The following is a 21119-nucleotide window of genomic DNA, read 5'->3' as shown; positions in this document are numbered from 1 at the left end:
CGAGTGTAGAATAAATTGATCATTTATTAAAATTAATTAGTGTTTTGTCTATGTCCATCGTCCTATCCAGGAGTCACACCTACTATCTCGTTTTTCTGATGTTCAAATTTAACACAAGTCAATCCCGGACAGAATTCAAAGCGCCTTGCGCATTTGAGTTAGAGGGGCGCAAAAGATTCTGTGATCATTTGGTGGGCATATTCATAGGCGTGAAGAGCCCTGCGGACGAGGTTGGAACAGCCTTATTCGATTAATTCAAGGAAAGTCTTATCTGCTAATTGTTTAACACTTTTATCACGGGACTAAAGTTTGTTTACGTACATACCAGACGCAATCTGCACACGCTTTTTTAAGAATACCATAATTTATAACCAAATATAATCTTATTTCCTTATTGCTCTAAACAATACACCTATTGTTTTTAATCTGAAATCTTAGCTTGATATTCTTATAAAGAATATTCTTACAAAAAAAAAAGCATGGGGCAGCACAAAAATAAAGCCTCAAAACTTCAAGTTCTTTGCGAAAGTGATAACTGCTTTCAGTCTTGGTCTCGGAAGCTCGCCGGAATACAACCTCGGCTCCCATGCCTGTATCTTTTTAGATATGTCAAAAACGCTACACGCGTTGGAAGCGAGGTTGGTCAAAATAAGAACTTATCGGTCACGTTTATTTATAGATTTTTGTTACAATACTTGTTGTTTTCCGTTGTTTCCTTTATTGATTTCTTTATTGATTTCTTTGTGATAGGAAGGTAACTCGTGTACTTAGCAAATGTTAGGAAAAACAGTATTCGTGTTAAATTAATTTTTTTGTACCTTTAACAACAAAACAAAAACTAGCTGCTGATGTGAAGTTGTCCAAAAAGGTATGAAAAGTCAAATGCGTGAGACTGGATGGACTTTTAATGTATCAGGTATACCTAACCGGCATAAGTCTTACTGCAAAATTTGAAGGTCTGAATATGCTTGTAATATGATTCATTTCAAAGAAAGAACGAGTGTAAACAAAATAAAAATATATTTAAGTAAATATCTGTTTTCTATTAAATAAACACCCGAGGGGGAATAGTACCCCTTTCTTCACGGAATGTTCCTATACAAACGTTGAAATAACAGGACATTGTTATAATCAATGGCATTCCACATGATTCCATTTAACATACGTGATTTCGACTTAAAGCTTGATTTCCACAGAACTATGGTGTGTGATACACAGTAGTAACAATGGCGACTCTATTGGAAACAAGTTTTTGTAAAAACAGGTTTGTGTTTTATTCCTACAGCAGCCGTACGGTAAGTCATACAACTGTTACCCAATAATTATATGGAAATTGAGTTTTACGTTACGTTGGTGGGACAATGCAAGTATTATCTGGCTCTGCAGAACACGGTAGGTTGGCTGCAAGAAGATCTAAACCTTTTTAAGCATCCTTGATTGACGGCATAATAAAAATATCTCTTGTTCACGGAAAAAATTTTAAGTTTCTTTGGAAGAGTAGCTTGGCTAAAAATTCAAAAACGAATTGTAGTATTAAAAAGAGGTAAAAATAGATCTAATCATCAAGTTAAATATCTGACAATCAAGAATATTATAACGCAAGTAAGAATCATTCCACCATATACAATCCATTTGTCCTGAAAAAAAAAATACAAACAAAGATTCAGAGGATAATACTTAAACTGTTTCTTTGTGAATTTCGGTGCAAATACAGCACAGCATTTAACGCCGTATTGCTCTCCGGTCTCCAATATGGGCTGGGTAGAGGGAGCGCGGGAGGGGGTGGACAATTTCGGAAATGTTAATACACCACATATTTTACACTTCGTAATTGGTTTTTGGTTTTTGGGTTAGATGTTAGGAGAAAACGCTAAAAAGGGTATTAAAACAATATTTTGGGAGATTGCTAAAATTTTTTGTCACATAAATGTAATAAACCAGAAGTTACTAATCGAAAACATTAACAAGTGTCACCAAAAGCAATTTTGAGGAGATTTAGGAAGGAATGAAAAATTTTTAGGTTATTTAGGAGATCATGTAATAGAGGGTGGAGTAGGCGGGAAGGGAACGTTAGAATTTAATCTTTAAAGTAAATCAAACCATTTGAATGGCTCAAAATAACATAATAATAAATTCCTCAACGTTCATTAAAATTCTATTCAAATTGTTATTGTTTCGCATCCTTTTAATTTCCATAACCTTAACGTAATCCTTTTGCTTCTATATTGTTGACCATTAAAATTTACTGAAACTGACACGCACAAGAATTAAAAAAAGCATGAATAAGTTTGAAACTGATCACATTACGGATAATTCCAATGGAAACAAAAGAGTTCAACTTCCTTCTTTATTTCTTCTTTCATCCCGTAAGGAAGCAAGTAAATTTGACATATGATACCACCTTTTGAATACTCTCTATTAGCTTTATCACTCGTTAAGGGAGTACCTAAATTTTTTTCGTTATTCTGGTCTATAAAATACATGTTGGCAAAATGCCTGTTCAGAAACTCTGATGATTTCTCCAGTTTATTATAGCGGGAGCTTACGCGACGGATATTCCTAATGTAGTCGAGAAGAAGTTTTAAAAATTAATATTTCTTTTTCTTTTCGATAATTAGGAAAGGAAATCATAAAAAAAGGAAGTGCATTTTTTTTAATTTGGTACAACAACTTTCAAATATGAGTATATAATAACATAAATACGATAATTGACAAAATGTTTGCTCACGTCATCAATTTTCGTGCACATAAAAGAAAAACTATTCCTAATAAATCTAATGTTGTTTACGTGAGAAACTACAGCGCACTAACCTGTGTTCCTCGTTTGTCGATCATTCTCATAACAGTGTTGGACAAACCCAAGGTATTACCAATATCAAGCATGCGTTTTCGAACACCCTAAAAGCAAACAAATGTTGTTATGTGGGAACAAAGTATTCATTGTTGACTTTTTTTGTTTTCAAAGAAACAGGAGGCAACTATTTTGGTTACATACACGACCCTTACAACTATTATTAACAAAACTAGCAACGAAATAACCAGTTGTTGTAAAGTTGAAAGCAACGTTGATCATGTAGGTCCGCATTAATCAACACTCAAAGATAAACACAAGTTCAGTTTATACACTAGGCTCATTCAAACGCGACTATAATAAGCTTAACACTGTAGGACAAAAACTTAATAGACAATAAACGTGTAAATATGAATAGTCCTACCTTCAATGACATGCGTTGATTTTTCATTTGATCAAGCGCACTTGAACCTGTGTATAACATCTGACCAATATTGCGGTCTGCATTTTGAAGAGCATCATTGTGTTGCAGTGCATAATCCATTGCAATCTTGGTGTCGTTACTATCGGCCTAAAAAACAATTTAATGCTGTACTAACAATTAACTAAATTGACAAACAACAACAGACTCAAAATTATTCAAAACTAACTGTGATCCTCCAAAGTCTATTCTGTTATTTATTTTATTGCATATATGACTATTTTCATACAACTTGAGGACAAAATAAAGACCCAAAAATAGACTGTAACACTTACATTTGTAGTGAACTTCATAGACATGAGTTCCTCCCGTCGACGTTCTTCTTCTAACTATAGTTAGAACACAGAATATTCGAGTAAGTATACCAAAACAGGAGAAGTTTGAATCACGATGATGTAAACTGCTTGTGTTTAAAATATGTATGACTACTTTCATAAAAAAACATCCTGTTGCAAGGTTATTAGCTTTAACAAAACCTAACACACAACAACATCTAAAATAATAAATACTAGATAGTATACAAGGGGCCACCACTCTCAGACTCAATAAAGCTGCTTGTCTCACAATGCCATTCCCCCTCTTATCTTAAGAGTTTTCATTCATCTTATTACCCAATCCAAATTAAGATATATTATATTATTAGGATAAATTTTATTTTGAGAATTTACCTCTATGGACAAGTTAAAAAAATCTTTAGAATTCACTTTAAATACAGTAAACCCATATAATTCCCTATTTAAAAAACATATTTCATGATATATAAACAAAACTAGTTACCCTGTTTCTTTTTTTGTGCAAATAATTTTTATAACTGGATTCAATGTGTCTCACATCATACATAATTTGATCCACTTTTCTAAAAATACAGGTGCAAGAATTGAACAACAACAACAACAATAACAACAACAACAAACTAAACACTCAAACAAAAAACAATATTTCTTTACTTCATCACTTTTATACTTGCGGGATGTGGTTCAATAGTAACATCATCAATACCACTTACCTTAATATTTAAATCACTGAACAATGTCATTAATTTTATACAACTTGTAGTGAAGCAAAGTTTCAAGATTACAGATAGTTCACAGATTTTTCTGTTTTATCTTATTTAAACACATCCTTCAACAACACCTACTGAAATGTTCAAAAAGATGTTTTAAGTAGATGTTTTGTTCATATTTATGAGAAAAATATCTTGAACCACTAATATGAAAATAACTCTACATTCAGTAGCTTGTAACCTCGAAAACAGCACATATATGGTAAAATTTCTTGCACATTTTTGGATAATGTAGGACTTCGGGCTATCTAGTTTACATGAAAAAAAAATCAATTTTGTAGCCTCACTATTTCTCAAGTATTTACTATCACAAGAAAGACCTATATTATTGATGGTAACCTCAAAAATACCACATTGTAAATAGGGCAAGATGTGTTCCATTTGATGCTGAAACTCTAAAAATGCTCATTTTGGCACTTTCAGAAAATGTCACACTATTTTTGAAACTGATCGGAAGCATAACTGTTGGTACACAAAAGATAAAGCTAATTTTAGAGGTCATAAGAGACTAATTGTGTAATTTCATTATAAACAATCCTATTTATTTTGTTGTAATTAGAAAGAATGTGATGAAAGTACCAATACATGTACTAATAAATTAGACCTTCCTTGCATAATTATCTGTGTACCAAACAGACACAAAAATTTAGATCAGTCAGCTAAAAAAGTTTGGAGAAAGAAAAATGTGAATCCAAGGAATAATTTCAGGAGGCCTTTTAGCACTTGCTAACATGACAATTAGATGATCATATTTATTTAGGTTTAAACCATTTTTATGAGGGTTGTCAATACTTTTTCAAAATTGCAGCAAATAAAAGATTATTTAAAGACAACCTTACCATTTTAAAAAAGTTAAATCTGAGTATAAACCTTTCAGTAAAAATAGGAGTTCTTACAATTTTGAGGATTGTTTTCTTTGAGCAGGTTCTTTAAACACATATTCTTCTAACCGTCTACAATTAGTATATATTTCTTCAATTCCTTGTGCTATCTTCCCTTCAATAACTAAGGAAGAGAAATTAAACCATCATAATGTTGCGGCTGTTTACAATGAGAAGGGGAAGGTGAGGATTGTTGGGATGATTTTTCCCTACAAATATATGAAAAAACGATTGTCCTGATGTTTTTTCTTTTAATTGAAATATGCCAAAACTATCTAATTTCTCCCAGGACGGGCATGTACAGAAAAGGTTTTAAGTTGTATTCTCCCTTAAGTTCAAACTTATGTGCGTTTCCCATGTCAAACAACATCCCCTGTGCTGTGTACAAGGGCAAATAAATTTTGTTACTTCATTATCATTTAGCTCCATAAATTTTATTATTTTAACATCGCATGCACAGAAAGAAATTAGTGTGTCAACCCTATATTTTTTTATTTTATTTTTATTTTGCTGACCAACCAACCCTTAAAATTATCTTTGTTGCCTGTAGAACAACTAAACAAATGGCTTTCGTCTAAATTGACAACTTTTACTTTTCACTACTTAACTCATTAATTCTTTTTTCTCATTGTCATCAAGCAACACAATAATTTTACTCATCATCATCATCATTCTCGGCTTAACGTCCGTTTTCCATGCTAGCATGGGTTGGACGGGGTATATTAATGACCCTATTCCAATCTGATCTAGACTGTGTTAGATCTAAACTCAACTTCTTCTGTATCAAGTCTGTCCTTATAACCTCCTGCCAAGTCTTTCTCGGTCTGCCTTTGGGCTTTGCCCAGGGAACTATCAAGTCTCACACTTTCTTACCCAATTATCCTCCTCCATTCTTTCCAAGTGCTCCAGCCAGTTCAATCTTCTTATCTGGATAACATCTTTAATTCTACGAAGACTTAGCCTGCTTCTTAGCTCATCTGAACTCTTTCTGTCTCTCAGACTGGAGTTACACATCCACCTAACCATTCTCATATCATTCCTTTCTAAACGGTCAAGATCTTCCTGCTTCACTGCCCATGTCTCACTACCGTACAACATAACACTTCTTACACAGGCCTCATACAACCTACCTTTTACCTCAATTGACAGGACTCTGCTAGTCAACAAAGGAAGTAACTCTCTGAACTTTTTCCAAGCAGAACCTAACCTGCAAGTAACACTTCTTCCAACACCCCCTTCACTGCCCAACATATCACCTAAGTAACAGAAGTTCTCAACTATCTCTAACGAGCCACTGTTGTACATCATTAAAGCTGGAAATACTTCATTCTCTATAATCTCACCTTTGCAACGCTTGCATACAAACTGTATGTCACCTCTTAACCTTCCACTAATACTACTGCACTTCTTATGTACCCAATGCTTGCAAGTTTGACAAAAAATTGAGTTACTACCAACCCCTTTCCTGCAAACTCCACAAGGCCACTTTCCAACTACAAGGTCACACTTGGCTGCAATGCTACTAACCATGACTTTAGACTTTGCTGTGTTTACCTTTAGCCCTCTTTCTTCTAGTCCTATCTTCCACTTCTCAAACTTTTCAACTAATTCTTCCATCGACTCTGCTATGAGAACCAAATCATCTGCATACAATAACTCCCATGGACAACCTGTTCTAAACTCCATCGACAGCGCTTCTAAGACTAGAATAAACAACAAAGGACTAAGTACAGAACCCTGATGTACACCAACATTTACACTAAATTCATCACTAAGTGAATCGTTAATCCTGACACGACTTCTAGCATAGCATTGCTGTACATAGACTGTACCATCGTAACTAGCCACTCATCCACACCTAATTTTCTCATAGCTCAACAAATAACTTTACCTGGCACTCTATCAAAAGCTTTCTCTAAATCTACAAAGGCAAAATAGAGATTCTTTCTCTTTCCTAAATACTTTTCCTTAAGCTGTCAAATATTGCATCTGTAGTGCCACGCCCTGGAACAAAACCAAACTGCATATTATCTATACCAATTCTTTCTCTAAGTAACTTATCAATCACTCTTTCAATAACTTTCATTACTTGATCAACCAACTTCAAACCTCTATAGTTACCCCTTTCTAATGCATCACCCTTGCCTTTGAAACAATTCACTATTACACTCGACTGCCACTCACTCGGAATAGCACCATCCTTTATAATCTGGTTAGCAAGACTTGTAATAAGCTCAACTCCAATATATCCAGCTGCTTTTACCATCTCTGCAACAATACCTGATACTCCTGCAGCCTTGTCAGTCTTCAATTTCCTAATAGCCTCCACTACCCATTCTGTCTTGATCTGCATAGCTGGCCCTTCTACAACAGCATCATCAGACAAATTATCCTCGTCCCAATCAAACTCAGTGTTAAGCAACCTCTGATAATGATTCTTCCAAACTACCCTTTTCTCCTCCTGTGTGCTAGCCAAAACACCTTTATCATTACGTACACACTTCTCACCTACAACATCTTGATTAGTTTTCGTCATTTGCTTTGCTATCTTGAATACCTCATTGCACTGGTCTTCCCTTCTTAACACATCTGCAAATCTGTTTCTCTCTGCTTCTGATTTTGCCTTACACTGCTGTACGAGCGCGGCGCTTAGCTTCTAAGTAAATATTTTTACTCCCACCTGACTTTCACTCTTTCCAAAGTTTCCTCTTTTCCTTTATACACTGGTCAACAGGTATCATCAGAAGCTTCTAGAAGACAATTCTTCAAAGTAGTCCAAGTACTTTCAACATTGTCACTATCACATTGACTATTGCAGGCTAACTGCTGAACTTTTGCACTAAATTGTCTTGCTACAATCTCTTCCTTCAGCTTCCAGACTTTTCGACAGGGCCTGTACTTTCCCTTGGCTTCATTAACACTCTTCAAGATAATATCACAAACCAGCAACCTATGCTGGGAAACACACTCTTCCCCCGATATAACTTTCACGTCCTTCACCACTTTCTTGTCTGACTTTCTAACCAGGAAGTAATCTATCTGTGTCTTACAACCACCTGACTCATATGTTATCAGCCTACTCTGTCTCTTACTGAATGATGTGTTGAAAACCACCATGTCCGTTGCCATTCCAAACTCAAGCAATCTCTCCCCTTCCTTATTTCTGCTCCCAAATCCATAGCCTCCATGCACACCTCTATAACCTTCAGATGACTTCCCAACATGACCATTAAAGTCGCCGCCTACCATGACAAGTTCAGTGTCTCCAAACTTTGATGTGACTGCTATTAATTCATCATAAAACTTATCTTTATCTTCCTCACTGAGTCCACACTGTGGAGCATAAACTGACAGAAAAGTGACAATCCTATTACCTATCTAAAACTTTATCACTATAATACGACTATTAACACGCATAACATCTATTACTTTTTCTACCCACTTCTCTGCAACGAATATGCCAACTCCTCCATATCCATCGCAGTTTGTCTGATCAACTATTCTTACGGCCATTAATAAAGAGTTTTGGCATTGTTTTACAGCTGGATGCCCTTCCTAGCGCCAACCGTTCACAGATTGGACTGGGTTTTTTTAAAGTGACACCAACACTATGTGGCATTTCATGGGACTTCCATGGGACTTACAATCGTCCCTTTAAACTAAGGTATGGTGGAGGACGTTCAACTCCTCTCTTGTCTCCTCTCTTGTCTCCTCAACTCCTCTCTTGTCTCTTAAGGAGACCCTTCACCCTTCACCAGAACCTTCACCAGAGCAATTGTGTGTACTGTCGTAATTTATACTTTCTCTCAAATAATAATAACAAACTTTTTTTTCTTTATTTTGAAATTATTAAAATTTGAGAAGGTTTTTTTTATAACACTTAATAACACTTTATAACTCTTTTCTTAAAAAAAAAAAAAAACACAATGCAAACCTTCTAGATTTGTAATGTTCTCAGTATTAAACTTTTATTTTATGTTGTAGCTACAATAAAAACCTGTGATGTTTACACAATATTCGATTTTAAAAAAATATATTTTTTATTCGAATGTACTTTCCATATGAGAATAGTTTCTATGAAGACATGGTTTCTACATCCTGCCCATGTTATATTCTTTTGTTGTAAAATGCAGTACCCAGATAATAACCTATAACCCGGATAAACCTCTGTTGCGTATTGCCCTCACAAGCTCAGGCAATACTTTGACGTCAGTCAATATTCGAAGGTATTGCCCAAAATAAACAGTTATTATAGGGTTAATAATATATATTAATATATTCTCTAATGAGAATGAAATACCAATAAATAAAAAATATGTAATAATATATAGCTTGCAAAATTTATTAATTTGTTTAGTGAGATATTGTCGAAGTTACAAAATGCACAAAACGCAAAACAGAAAAGTTAACAGAAACATTACCCTCCAGTTGATCTTTGTGTGCTCTTCCAAGTGATGTCATTTCATTGTGCAGTTGGTGTAATTCCCTAAATTTTAAATTTTATAAAAAAAATTATTTTCAATTAAAGCAAATAAGAAAAACAATCTACAACAATAGAAATCTTTACAAGTTTTATCAGCTACAATCACCCTTCAAAATTTACCTAAAACCTTTAGCAATACTAAAACTTTTGCCAATGTATTTTCTTATTTCCCCTATTTACGTCTCAAAACCTGAATTTAAAAAACCTAAGTAGAATTTTATTATTCTCATCTCAGTTCACCTTATAATAACAGAAGAATACACCAATTTTCAAAATTTAAAGCTACTGCAGTTCAATTTTTTGAAATCTTTATCTATATTATAATGCATGTATACGTCTGTCTGTCACGCAAAATGGTAGCTTAGTTGCTCAATAGCGAGAAGCACGCAATGCGGTATAAAAAGGTCGGGCGAACCCGTGGATTTTCCACGGGCTAACAACTAGTTGTTCAAATTTTAATAACATGTGTTACTCCAAATTTTCTTTTGACTTGCAAGAAAAACTTTAACACACACACACACACACAAAGGTAATCATATTTTATGTTCATATTGTTTTTGTTCTTTTATATTAACTTAGTATAGGAAACAATGCTGGTATGCAGAATAATATACATAAAAATATGTAGCTTTTGAAAAATTTTCCTCGTTTTATTGGGTTTTTTTTGGAAAGAATGATGTGTTAATGGACAATTAACAAATGTTTAAATTGCTTCAACTACTTTGAAAAAAGTCTGTATAGTCATTGCTGAAGCTATTAAAATAATTTTATTTGCTCTTCAACAAAATATACTTCTAATATATTATCATAATAATGTAAAATGTGTAAAACTTCTTGGCAATTTTATTGCTGGTATTTAAATGTGGAAGGTAGTGAATCTTTTAAAAACGTCTTTACCTGTTTGTTTGCTGCAGCAAATTCTCCATTATAATTTTTATAATTATTGTCTAAAAAAATAAAATAAAACAATTTATAGAAATTAAACATATGGTCACAAGCTTAAACATTTTTACACACATTTACAACTTACTACAAATTAATATTTGACACTGATGTTGGTTAAACCCTCATAAATTATATAAAGCATAAAACATTATATCTTTCAGTTAACTTAAACTTTGTAAGTAAGTCTTTGATGTATAGAAGGTGTACACCAAAGAAAAAAACCTTAAGTATATTGATGGATACATAAAGTAATGTTGCGGCCAACAAGTGCACAATAAAATTATGTGCAGGTATACGTTCACATGAAAAAATAATTTGTCAACTAAACTAATATTTGATAGAAAACACAATCACACAATAACAAAAGTTAGGCTTACATGCTAACCTGTTTTGAAACTGTTCTACCCAATCTTTAAACACTGCTAAATCTTTGGACACTAAAATGCCCAGTGACTGGGCAGGATGTCACAAGAATAGGCAGATGAACAGGTTAGGCTTATTTTATCTTTTATATGAAGATTCTTATCATAATTATTCTCAACCTTTGATTTGACAAAAAATCAAATGATTTAATTCACCAGATGAATTAGATGAACTAGCCAAAAATTGTTAACCTACTGTTCGTGTTTAGACAGTATAACTAATTACAATAGTGTTGGATGGGGTTTTTGTTCTGTTTGGTGGAGATCTGATACATTGGTACAACGTTGCGTTGCTGTTGTGTTGCTGTTGTGCTTAATGATTGTTGTGTTAAACCCAAGTCAGAGCTACAAAGATTATCAGGTTAGTCACATATTTCGCCTTTTAACACTGGTAGCAAAGGGTGTACTAACCTTTTAAAGATGGCACACTACAAAGCCCCACCGACACTTGGTGATAACACTAATATGTGTTATGAGAACTGGAAAAAAGAAGTACAGATATGGCAATTATTTACTTCGTTGGAGAAGAAGAAGCAGGCACCTGCTATTTTTTTGACTTTGACTGGTCAAGCACGAGAAACAATTTTAGAGATGGAACTTGAAGTGTTAAGTTCTGATGATGGTGTTAAGGAACTTGTGAAGAAGGTAGACTCCTTGTATCTTAAGGACTCGCACCATTCAGCTTATGAAGCATATGAAAAGTTTGAAAAATTTTGTAGACCTTCATCAATGACAATGAATGATTATATTATTGAGTTTGAAAGACTATACAACAAGCTCAAAAATTACGATATGGAATTACCTGAAGGAGTTTTAGCTTATCGTTTCATTAACAGTTCAAATATTTCGGAAAGTCATAAGCAGCTTATTAGAGCAACTTTAACAGAACTAAAATACACCAAAGCCAAAAAGCAGCTAAAAAAGATTTTTAGTGATCCTTCAAATTTTATGACTGGTCAAGGTAGTGATGATATCAAAATCGAGAAGACTGAAGACATTTACTATGGAGCTACGTACAGACAAAATAAAACTCAAAGTCGATCTAGAGACAACAGAAGAACATATACCCGAAAATTTGCAGATGGGAATAGAAGATTGAACCCATTAGATAGAAATGGTGAGCCTAGTAGATGTGCTATCTGTGGATCAGTTTTTCACTGGGCAAAGTCATGCTCAGATACACGTCAGGGACAGGAAAACAAAACAAAACAAGCACCTGATGAAGTTCAGGTAACCCTTATTGAAGAATGCATGACAAATCTTGTTGGAGAAACTTTAAGCATGGCAATACTTGACTCTGGATGTACCAAAAAAGTTTGTGGCAAAGATTGGTTGCAATGTTATCTGAACACATTGAATGATGGAGAGTTAAAGTCTGTGATTGAAAGAAAAAGTGCAACAATATTCAAGTTTGGAAGTGGTAAACATGTGACATCTGTTAAAAATGTCACCTTACCTACAATAATTGCTGGACGAAGCGTGATGTTATCCACAGATGTGGTGCAAATACCATTACCCTTGTTGCTAAGCAAGGAAGCTATGAAAAAGGCAAACACTAGAATAGACTTTGCCAACGATAAAATAATTATCTTCAACACAGATATACCAGTTTCTTTCAGTTCCTGTGGTCATTACTGTATTCCAATAGGAAGAGTTGGAAAGTTCAAAGAAGGAGACATTAAAGAAGAAGCACTTGCTATATGTAATTTTTTACAACAGAAAACACCACTGCAAAAGAAGGCTGCCGCAGTCAAACTTCATCGACAGTTCAGTCATCCTAATAGTTCAAGACTAAAACAGTTGCTGATAGATGCAAATATTAATGATGTTGAGATCTTTAATTATCTTGATGAGCTTGAGCATTCCTGCCAAATTTGTTTGAAATTCAAAAAGCCAAAGCCAACCTTGATTGTAGGTTTTCCAATGGCAAGACGATTCAATGAAACAGTAGCATTAGATCTGAAAGAATGGTCAGATTCGCCGAAGGTTTGGTTCTTGCATTTAGTTGACCATTTTACTCGCTACAGTACTTCGTGCGTCATCAAAACAAAAAGGAAAGAAGAAATAATCAAACGAATTTTTCAAATATGGATTTCCATATTTGGTTATGCTGAAAAATTTCTTATTGATAACGGCGGAGAATTTGCAAATGAGGATTTTGTATCGATGTGTGAAAATGCCAACATCAGAATATGCACAACAGCTGCAGAAAACCCTTGGAGCAATGGTTTGGTGGAAAGACATAATGCTATTCTTGGTTATAATGTTAGCAAGATGATGGAGGATAAATTTACAGTCGATTTGGACATGGCAGTAGCCTGGTCAGTCAGCGCCAAAAATTCCCTGAAAAATGTCAATGGCTACAGTCCGAACCAACTTGTTTTTGGATCCAACCCAAATCTTCCGAACTGCGATAATGCGAAGTTACCAGCTTTAGAAGGAAAGACTTCCAGTGAGATTGTTGCAACAAATCTAAATGCTATGAACGCTGCACGGAAGGCATTCATACAAAGTGAATCAGCGGAAAAGGTTAGAAGAGCATTAAGGCATCAAACAAGAACGTCAGGTGATGATAGTTTTGAAACTGGGGACAAGGTATTTTACAAAAGAAACACAAGCAATGCTTGGAAAGGCCCAGGTAGTGTCATAGGACAGGATGGCAAACAGGTTTTAATAAAACATGGCAGTTCGTATGTCCGTGTGCACCCTTGTCGTATCCAAAGAGACACAGGCTTTTTTCTGATTGATGCTACTCCCATAGAAAGTTGCAGAAATAAAGCAATAACATCTTTAACCGACACCGATAATCCTGTGAATGAAGAAGTAGTAGGTAATGGAGATAGTGATGACAGTGCTGAAAATATTGATTTGCAGAACTTCCAAAGTGATGAACCAGAAAGAAGGGATGCCATTAGAAAGGAGAGACAAGAAAATTCTGATATTGGTTTGCAGAACTTCCAAAGTGATGAACCAGAAAGAAGGGATGCCATTAGAAAGGAGAGACAAGTTGAAATTAATGATATAAATAATCTAACCAGTAGCATAAGTCGACTTTCCTTGGATGTAACAAACAGTGACACACAAGATCAAAAGTGGTTTGATGGTTCCGGTAAACCCAAAGCTAAGTCATTTGCAAAGTGTAAGTTCAAGGACTGTGATACAGTTAAAGATGTGGAAATTATATCAAGAGGTGGTAAAGCAACTGGAAAATATAAATCCTATTTGAATATACGAAATGATTGACAGAGGAGAAATAACAGATGTAAAGTGGATTGATAGCAAGAAACAAATTGCAAATTGTCTGACAAAAAGAGAAGCATCTGCTGAGGGACTATTGAGAACCCTTCAGCGTGGTGGGCTCCATTAATTTCAAGTTGGTGATGTGTAAATAGTGTACATAAAGATTGAAGAAAAGTGGGGAAGATTTTTAACCTACTGTTTGTGTTTAGACAGTATAACTAATTACAATAGTGTTGGATGGGGTTTTTGTTCTGTTTGTTGGAGATCTGATACATTGGTACAACGTTGCGTTGCTGTTGTGTTGCTGTTGTGTTTAATGATTGTTGTGTTAAACCCAAGTCAGAGCTACAACGATTATCAGGTTAGTCACATATTTCGCCTTTTAACAAAAATATGGTTGAATATTTTCAATTTCTTTTGTACTTGGCTACATTTAGGCATTAACATAAACATAATATAATATTTTAGTTTCAATTAAGTTCTTCACAAGTGTTCCATGATTAGACCAGTACGTCCATAAATTGGCGACTCAGTCTTAAGACCAGCCAGCCATTTGTCACTGTTCGAAGACAGGACGTGTTACAAGATTAAAAAGAACTGAACCATATGATGATGTTATTCTGACTCAACTTAGAATGCGGCTCGTCGGCAGAATTGCTTTGACCGGGGCAACCACGATTGAAATATTTTGTTATATATTTGAGAAAAATATTATGTGTTAATTTATATTTTATGTGATCAGTCTCACCAGCAATACGCCTTTTCAATTATTTTCAGGAGTGGTTCACAAAGGAAGTTCTCCAATCTTTAGAGCTCCCATTTGAGCTATGACATCCTTATGTGGGGATCAAACCCACAACCACTGGGACATGATGAGTAGAACACGCTTTACCAACTGTGCTACTAATCCCCATTTATCAGATTTATTTGTCAATTTATGTCTGTTTCTTCAATTTTTAGGAAAAGCAGAATATATGACATTGTATTTGTATTGATTATTACTTTAGCTATATTTTTAATAAATTATATTTAGAGAATTTATGATTTATTCTCCTCCATACATTTTTGTTCTTTTTAGACCCCTCCTATAGACACTGTATTTGTCCACATTTGGGCCAGGCCTGTCTTCAATTTTTTCAAAATTTGAAACAGTGTGTTGCCTATTTTACAGGATTTTACTTTAGTCTGGGAGTCCTCAGACTGACCCATGTTGCAGCTGTCTCTAAAAAGTGTCAATAGTTGGGCCTGTTCCTTTTTCTTTAGTATGATTTTTAAAAGCACAAGTGTCCTTTGTCAATAGTTGGGCCTCTCCCACCTTATGACAGTCTTTTAAAAACATAGGAATTGTTTGTTAGTAGTTATGTTGTGTCAGGATAATAAACGCTGCCCTAATTAAGCACAGCAGCTTGCCCTGGTTAAGAACAGGGCAAAAATACATAATCAGGATAGGCCAGCTTATTACTCAAAAATATTGTTGGACACTTATAAAAGGAACAAAATCAGGGCAGGTTTGTATACGACAGTCTAATATTATTTCTCACTTATTGTAGAACAAACATAATCGGGGCAGGCCGACTTATGTATGACAGTCAAATATTATTCGAGACTTATAGAACAAATATAATCGGGGCCGACTGCTTTTATATTTTTTTATCATCACTTCTGACAAGCAAATAGCTCTGGTGGAAAAGTTGTTGTTGTTCTCAAATGAAACGAAATTTCGTGGCAAATACTAAATTTTGGGATTCGCAAGTTTAATAACTTTTTACCAAACTTAATTCCCGCAAAAAGAATAATTTAAAATTTAGTTGCTTCAAAGTATATTATGTTGAAATGTATTTACTTCAAGAGTACTTTATACTAAGTCAAGACTTTTTTCTTTCGCCATGTCTAGTTTTTAGGGGTGTTCTATTTTCCGGATAATATTTAATTCACAAAAGTTCAAAGAAAATGCCAATCACAGCCATTATATCAGCATTCATATTCCGGTCAACACAACATAACCAGTGCAAAAAAACATAACCGGACCATGAGTACATAATTCGGCTGTCCCGGTTGTAAACAGGCCATTTTCACAATCTGGGCAGAACAGTTAGGCCTGTCACCTGTCCCTATGACACATTTTTTAAAATTGCAAGAGTCCTTTATGTAAAGTTGGCCAGGCAAGTCAATAGATAGATGATCCCAACTGCGAGCACAGCGGACCTTTTTTTAACAGGCCATCCCTTCTAGTCCCGCGTCTAAAGTTGGGCCAGTGTCCGTGGTTGGATCAGGACAATGTCAACAAAATACAGTCAGGGAAATCCTCTTATTTAAGCTGTATAGCTTAATTTGGAGATCTCCTAAATAAGCTGTATCATACAGCTTAATTAGGTGACATACATCTAAATTAGGAGGTACAGTTTTTCCCTGATTTCTCAAAAAATGTAAATTTTAGCAGAATCACCGCCGCAGCTCTTTCATCGTCAGTTTGACCACTATATTATAAAAAAGGACTGTATTTCCAGCACCCCGGGTTCAAAAGATATGGACTATAAACAATGGTTCATTGTTCGCGATAGTCTATTAAAGCTGTACTGCATCCTAGTTACGATGTCACGTCACGTGATACATCCTATTTAAGCGGATATTTTTAAAACTTTAAATTTAGCAGATCTCCGGGGTGCTACGAAAAAACTAATGTATTGGAGATGTTTATAGCTATGCATGTAAATAGATTTGGATTTATTCAGTTAAATAAATGCTAAAATTCAGTTAAATGTGTGTTTTCGAAGATCAAAGTTTTGTACATCGTAACTAAGCTGTAATTAGACTGTATCATACATCCTAATTAAGCTGACATTCTAAATTAAGCCGTACAGCTTAATTAAGAGGATTTCCCTGACTGAAAAACTTTAAAACCATAATTTTATCTTAAACTGTTTGTTGACAGCACATAATCTTGTACTTTTTTTATTAAATGTCTCAAGCTATATAGGCTAATAATAATCTAATAATTGTAATTATATCAGCGATTTGATAGTTAAGCTAGCTAGAGTGCTAGCTACATATGGTTTTCCTCATTCTTTAAAAATGTTTCCACGCAAACTTTCAGTTTTAAAAAATAAGCAACCATTATGGCACGTAATTCTAGGAATTATGCAAAGTCGACACACAGCAGACACAGTTTTTTCGCCAAGAGAACGTATTTAAAAATATATAAATTAAATTTCTTTATGTATGCCAATAAAAGTTAAGACCTTAATTTCTTTTTATTTTACTTTTCGTTAAAAGTCTTCTTTTTGGATTGCAAAACTAATGCTACGTTCCGTAGAATACAAGGCTGCGTTTAGTTGGGTCAAGGGGGTTGATTTGTGTATATTTTTATTTAAATCGTGGAATCAGCCACGTAAATTTGTAATAGTACTGCTTTTTGTTAAAAAAAATAAATGTGTGTCATGCTTATAGAATAAGTAATTTATTTTTTTCTTTCTTGAAAACTGTAAATTTTTATTTTTAATATTTATCTATATTCCCGGATTTTATTGGCTTCGCCTGGAAAAGAACAATTCCCTGACCTTTGATCATCGCCTGAACAAGGCGGGAGGATATCGAGACGTCATCTTCGTTTACTTTGGTTTGTTGCGGACACTGTCAAGACTTTCTTTTTGGGTTTGTGTTTATATTCTAACACAAATGAATCACCGAATACACCAACATCTTTAGATATTTAAAAGGATTATATATTTTACAGCACTAACATTAATAAAGTTCAAATAATTTGATAAACAAAAAAAAACGATAAGATGTCACGTTGGGGTAAAAAACAAAAATTGCCTGAAGTGTTTGATTCAGTTGCACAAGGCTTACAGAAGTTGTATAAAGAGAAGTTATTACCGTTAGAAGAAACATACAAGTTTCACGAATTTCATTCACCAAAGCTTGACGACAGTGACTTTTTTAACAAACCTATGGTGTTACTGGTGGGACAGTACTCAACAGGAAAAACAACATTTATTCGATATTTGTTGGAACAAGACTTTCCTGGTATGAGAGTGGGACCAGAACCAACAACAGATTGCTTTACTGCTGTCATGCATGGTAACCATGACAGAGTCATTCCTGGTAATGCCTTGGTTGTTGATTCACAGAGAAGTTTCCGTTCATTGTCAGCCTTTGGCAATGCGTTTTTAAACAGATTTTCGTGTGCAGAAACTGACAATCCTGTGTTAGAAACAATAACACTAGTTGATACACCTGGTATTCTTTCGGGTGAGAAGCAGTCTATCAACAGAGGTTATGATTTTACTGGTGTGTTGGAGTGGTTTGCGGAAAGAGTAGATCGAATTATTCTGCTTTTTGATGCACACAAGTTAGATATATCTGATGAGTTCAGAAGAGGAATAGAAGCATTGCATGGTTTTGATGACAAAATTCGAATTGTATTAAACAAGGCTGATATGATTTCAACTCAGCAGTTGATGAGAGTGTATGGTGCAATGATGTGGTCCCTAGGAAAAGTAATCAACACTCCTGAAGTAACTCGTGTTTATGTTGGTTCGTTCTGGGACCAGCCACTTAGAATTGATGACAATAGAAAATTGTTTGAGTTGGAGGAGACCGATTTGTTTCAGGACTTACAAAGCCTTCCTAAAAATGCGGCTCTGAGGAAGCTTAATGATTTAATTAAGAGAGCTAGATTAGCAAAGGTAACATTAAATTTTTAATTTAACTTTAATAAAACTTTCTAGAAACAAATTTTGATTTTGTCTTTGTGTGTTAATCTTACTTGCAATGAGAATCATTTTCATATATATATTTATATATTATTTATGTTGTGAGCAGTTGATTTCCGTGTAAAATTTTATACCTTGAAAAGTATTGCTTTACATTCTCCTAATTATTTATTTATCTATTCATTTATTTTTTATTCATTTATTTATTTATTGTAGGTACATGCTTACATCATTTCTGCTTTGAAAGATGAAATGCCCATGTTTGGCAAAGACAAGAAAAAAGCAGAGTTGATAAAAAATCTGGCTGATATATTTCGTCGAATTCAGATGCAGCACGAAATTTCGCCTGGTGACTTCCCAAATCTCCAAAGAATGCAGGAAAATCTACAATATCATGATTTTAGCAAATTTCAAACAATGAAACCAAAATTGATCGAAAAAGTTGATCAAATGTTAAGTGGCGATATTGCTAGGTTAATGGCTATGTTGCCACACGAAGCTGAGGAAAGAAACAATGAACAGACAGTAAAAGGAGGTGTATTTGCCAGTGCACAGGGAGATTTCAATCCTTTTGCTACAGGAGCTGCAGAAGGTTTTAAACTTGGAGCAGGAACATCTCAGTGGGTGGTGAATACGAATGGAGAGAAAGATAAATATGACCAACGGTTCGCAGAACTTGATCCAGTTGATGGAAAAATCACAGGGGCTGCTGCCAAGAAAGAAATGGTAAAATCTAAGTTGCCCAAGAACACACTTGCCAAAATATGGACCCTTGCTGATATTGACAAAGATGGGCATTTGGACGAAGAAGAGTTTGCTCTTGCTATGTATCTCATTGACGTGAAGTTAAAGAGCGATGATGAAATTCCGACTTCCTTGCCAGAACATCTCTGCCCCCCTGGGAAAAAGAAGATAGTGTTCGGACAACATGCATAAACATTCTCTAATAAAAAATATTATTTTTATATTTTTTAAATTCTTTTGGGATCCAGATCTTTATAGATTAATTCAATAAATTTATGCACATAAAATCAATTAAAGCTACTTATGGGGCCAGAAAGTTGTGGAATGGTAAAATCGAAGATCTTTTATTTTTGTTGTGTTTTTCTATTTTGCTTTTTGAACAAATAAGAGGCAATTATTGTAGTGTTTCTCAGTGTAAGTAAGTTAAAGAAAGTTTATGTACGATGTCCAGTCATGAGTAGACTCAGTAGATCCGTTTACAAAAACATTTAAAATGTTATTATGTATGTTTATCTTATATGGGAAGATGATAGTTTTGTTCAGTTTTGTGTGAAAAATTATAGTTGTGGGAAGAAACAAAAGATGAATTAAATTAACCAAAAGGATTGTTTTTTATAGCGTTTTTGTATGACGTATTTTGTTATTCATTTATCAAAACAAAATATCAAGTGCACTTAAAAATCCGTCTAAAACACGTCAACAAATTATTCATTTTGTTTTGTTTATTAGAAACGTTTAGCGGTTCTGTCATCCACCATTACTAAACGTGTAACACATCAGTGCCACGAGGTGTCACATGTGCAGCCGGAAGGTGTATGCAAACAAGTCAAAAATCTAATATTCTAATACTTTTTACAGTAGTCTTTCTATCGTACGCTCCAAAAGGCGGACACCTGGTGAACGGAGAAATTATCTTACGCCAGCTGAATTCTAATCAAAGTCTTCACAAAATTTCTAAAAGACGAAGAATGTATTTTCCTGTATTAAATTATGTATTAAAGTTAAGGTGGGCGTAAAAAGGGTACCTTACTTGTATTTGGATTGGAGTCGTACTATTTTTCACTCAGTTTTAAATTCGCGCGACTTAAATTCGCGCATCCTAAAGTGGAGATATTCGCTCAGTTTTAAATTCGCGCACCCCAAAATGTCTACTCTCGTTAAAAACTCTGCATATTGTTCTAAAACGATGGTCGAAATGTCTTTCAATTGAAATTTATTCGTCAAACTAAAGCAAACGTTGCAAATCAAAGGAGATTTTAAAAGCTATTAATTACAGTACAGTTTACGATTACAGTTTATGATTACAGATTACAGTTTATGATTACGTTTTCAACGGAGATCTGTTTTAGAAAGA

General features: G+C 34.4%; 3 protein-coding genes across 4 annotated transcripts in view; 1 reads left to right on the top strand and 2 right to left on the bottom strand.

Annotated features, from left to right (window-relative positions):
* LOC130640998 (uncharacterized) overlaps nucleotides 1-8411 on the bottom strand; it is a 48397-nt gene extending 39986 nt beyond the window's left edge. The window contains exon 1 of one of the 2 annotated variants that reach the window (XM_057447626.1): nucleotides 8273-8411. The gene's annotated coding sequence lies outside the window, so the exon portion shown is untranslated. Of the gene's footprint in view, nucleotides 1-7639; nucleotides 7781-8272 lie in introns of those variants that run through there. The other variant, XM_057447625.1, reaches the window with a different exon arrangement.
* LOC130640997 (Golgi SNAP receptor complex member 2-like) lies at nucleotides 1004-10672 on the bottom strand. The gene is made up of 8 exons (XM_057447624.1): nucleotides 10597-10672; nucleotides 9638-9702; nucleotides 5232-5340; nucleotides 4050-4128; nucleotides 3548-3601; nucleotides 3216-3362; nucleotides 2812-2898; nucleotides 1004-1637 (listed from the first exon to the last, which is right to left on the bottom strand). Exons 1-8 carry the CDS (start codon nucleotides 10623-10625, stop codon nucleotides 1563-1565), a joined length of 645 nt encoding a protein of 214 aa, XP_057303607.1. The 5' UTR covers nucleotides 10626-10672; the 3' UTR covers nucleotides 1004-1562.
* Nucleotides 10673-17867: 7195 nt separating this feature from the next.
* LOC130640982 (EH domain-containing protein 3-like) lies at nucleotides 17868-20367 on the top strand. The gene is made up of 2 exons (XM_057447607.1): nucleotides 17868-18994; nucleotides 19238-20367. Exons 1-2 carry the CDS (start codon nucleotides 18092-18094, stop codon nucleotides 19955-19957), a joined length of 1623 nt encoding a protein of 540 aa, XP_057303590.1. The 5' UTR covers nucleotides 17868-18091; the 3' UTR covers nucleotides 19958-20367.
* The last annotated feature ends 752 nt before the right edge of the window (nucleotides 20368-21119 follow it).

The sequence above is a fragment of the Hydractinia symbiolongicarpus genome, chromosome 4 (genome assembly GCF_029227915.1).
Source record: "Hydractinia symbiolongicarpus strain clone_291-10 chromosome 4, HSymV2.1, whole genome shotgun sequence".
Taxonomy (NCBI): domain Eukaryota; kingdom Metazoa; phylum Cnidaria; class Hydrozoa; order Anthoathecata; family Hydractiniidae; genus Hydractinia; species Hydractinia symbiolongicarpus.
The sequence above is the reverse complement of the archived record's forward strand: the minus strand, read 5'-3'. Positions and strand labels throughout refer to the sequence as shown.

Excerpts from the sequence above, each read along its gene's own strand:
- LOC130640997 (XM_057447624.1), bottom strand. The coding sequence starts at position 10,625 with ATGGAGAATTTGCTGCAGCAAACAAACAG. Across the intron at positions 5,341-9,637 it reads ACACAAAGATCAACTGGAGG|TTATTGAAGGGAAGATAGCA; the intron begins GTAATGTTTCTG and ends TCTCTTCCTTAG. Across the intron at positions 4,129-5,231 it reads AGAAAACAATCCTCAAAATT|AAAAGTGGATCAAATTATGT; the intron begins GTAAGAACTCCT and ends CTGTATTTTTAG.
- LOC130640982 (XM_057447607.1), top strand. The coding sequence starts at position 18,092 with ATGTCACGTTGGGGTAAAAAACAAAAATTGCCTGAAGTGTTTGATTCA. Across the intron at positions 18,995-19,237 it reads AGAGAGCTAGATTAGCAAAG|GTACATGCTTACATCATTTC; the intron begins GTAACATTAAAT and ends TATTTATTGTAG.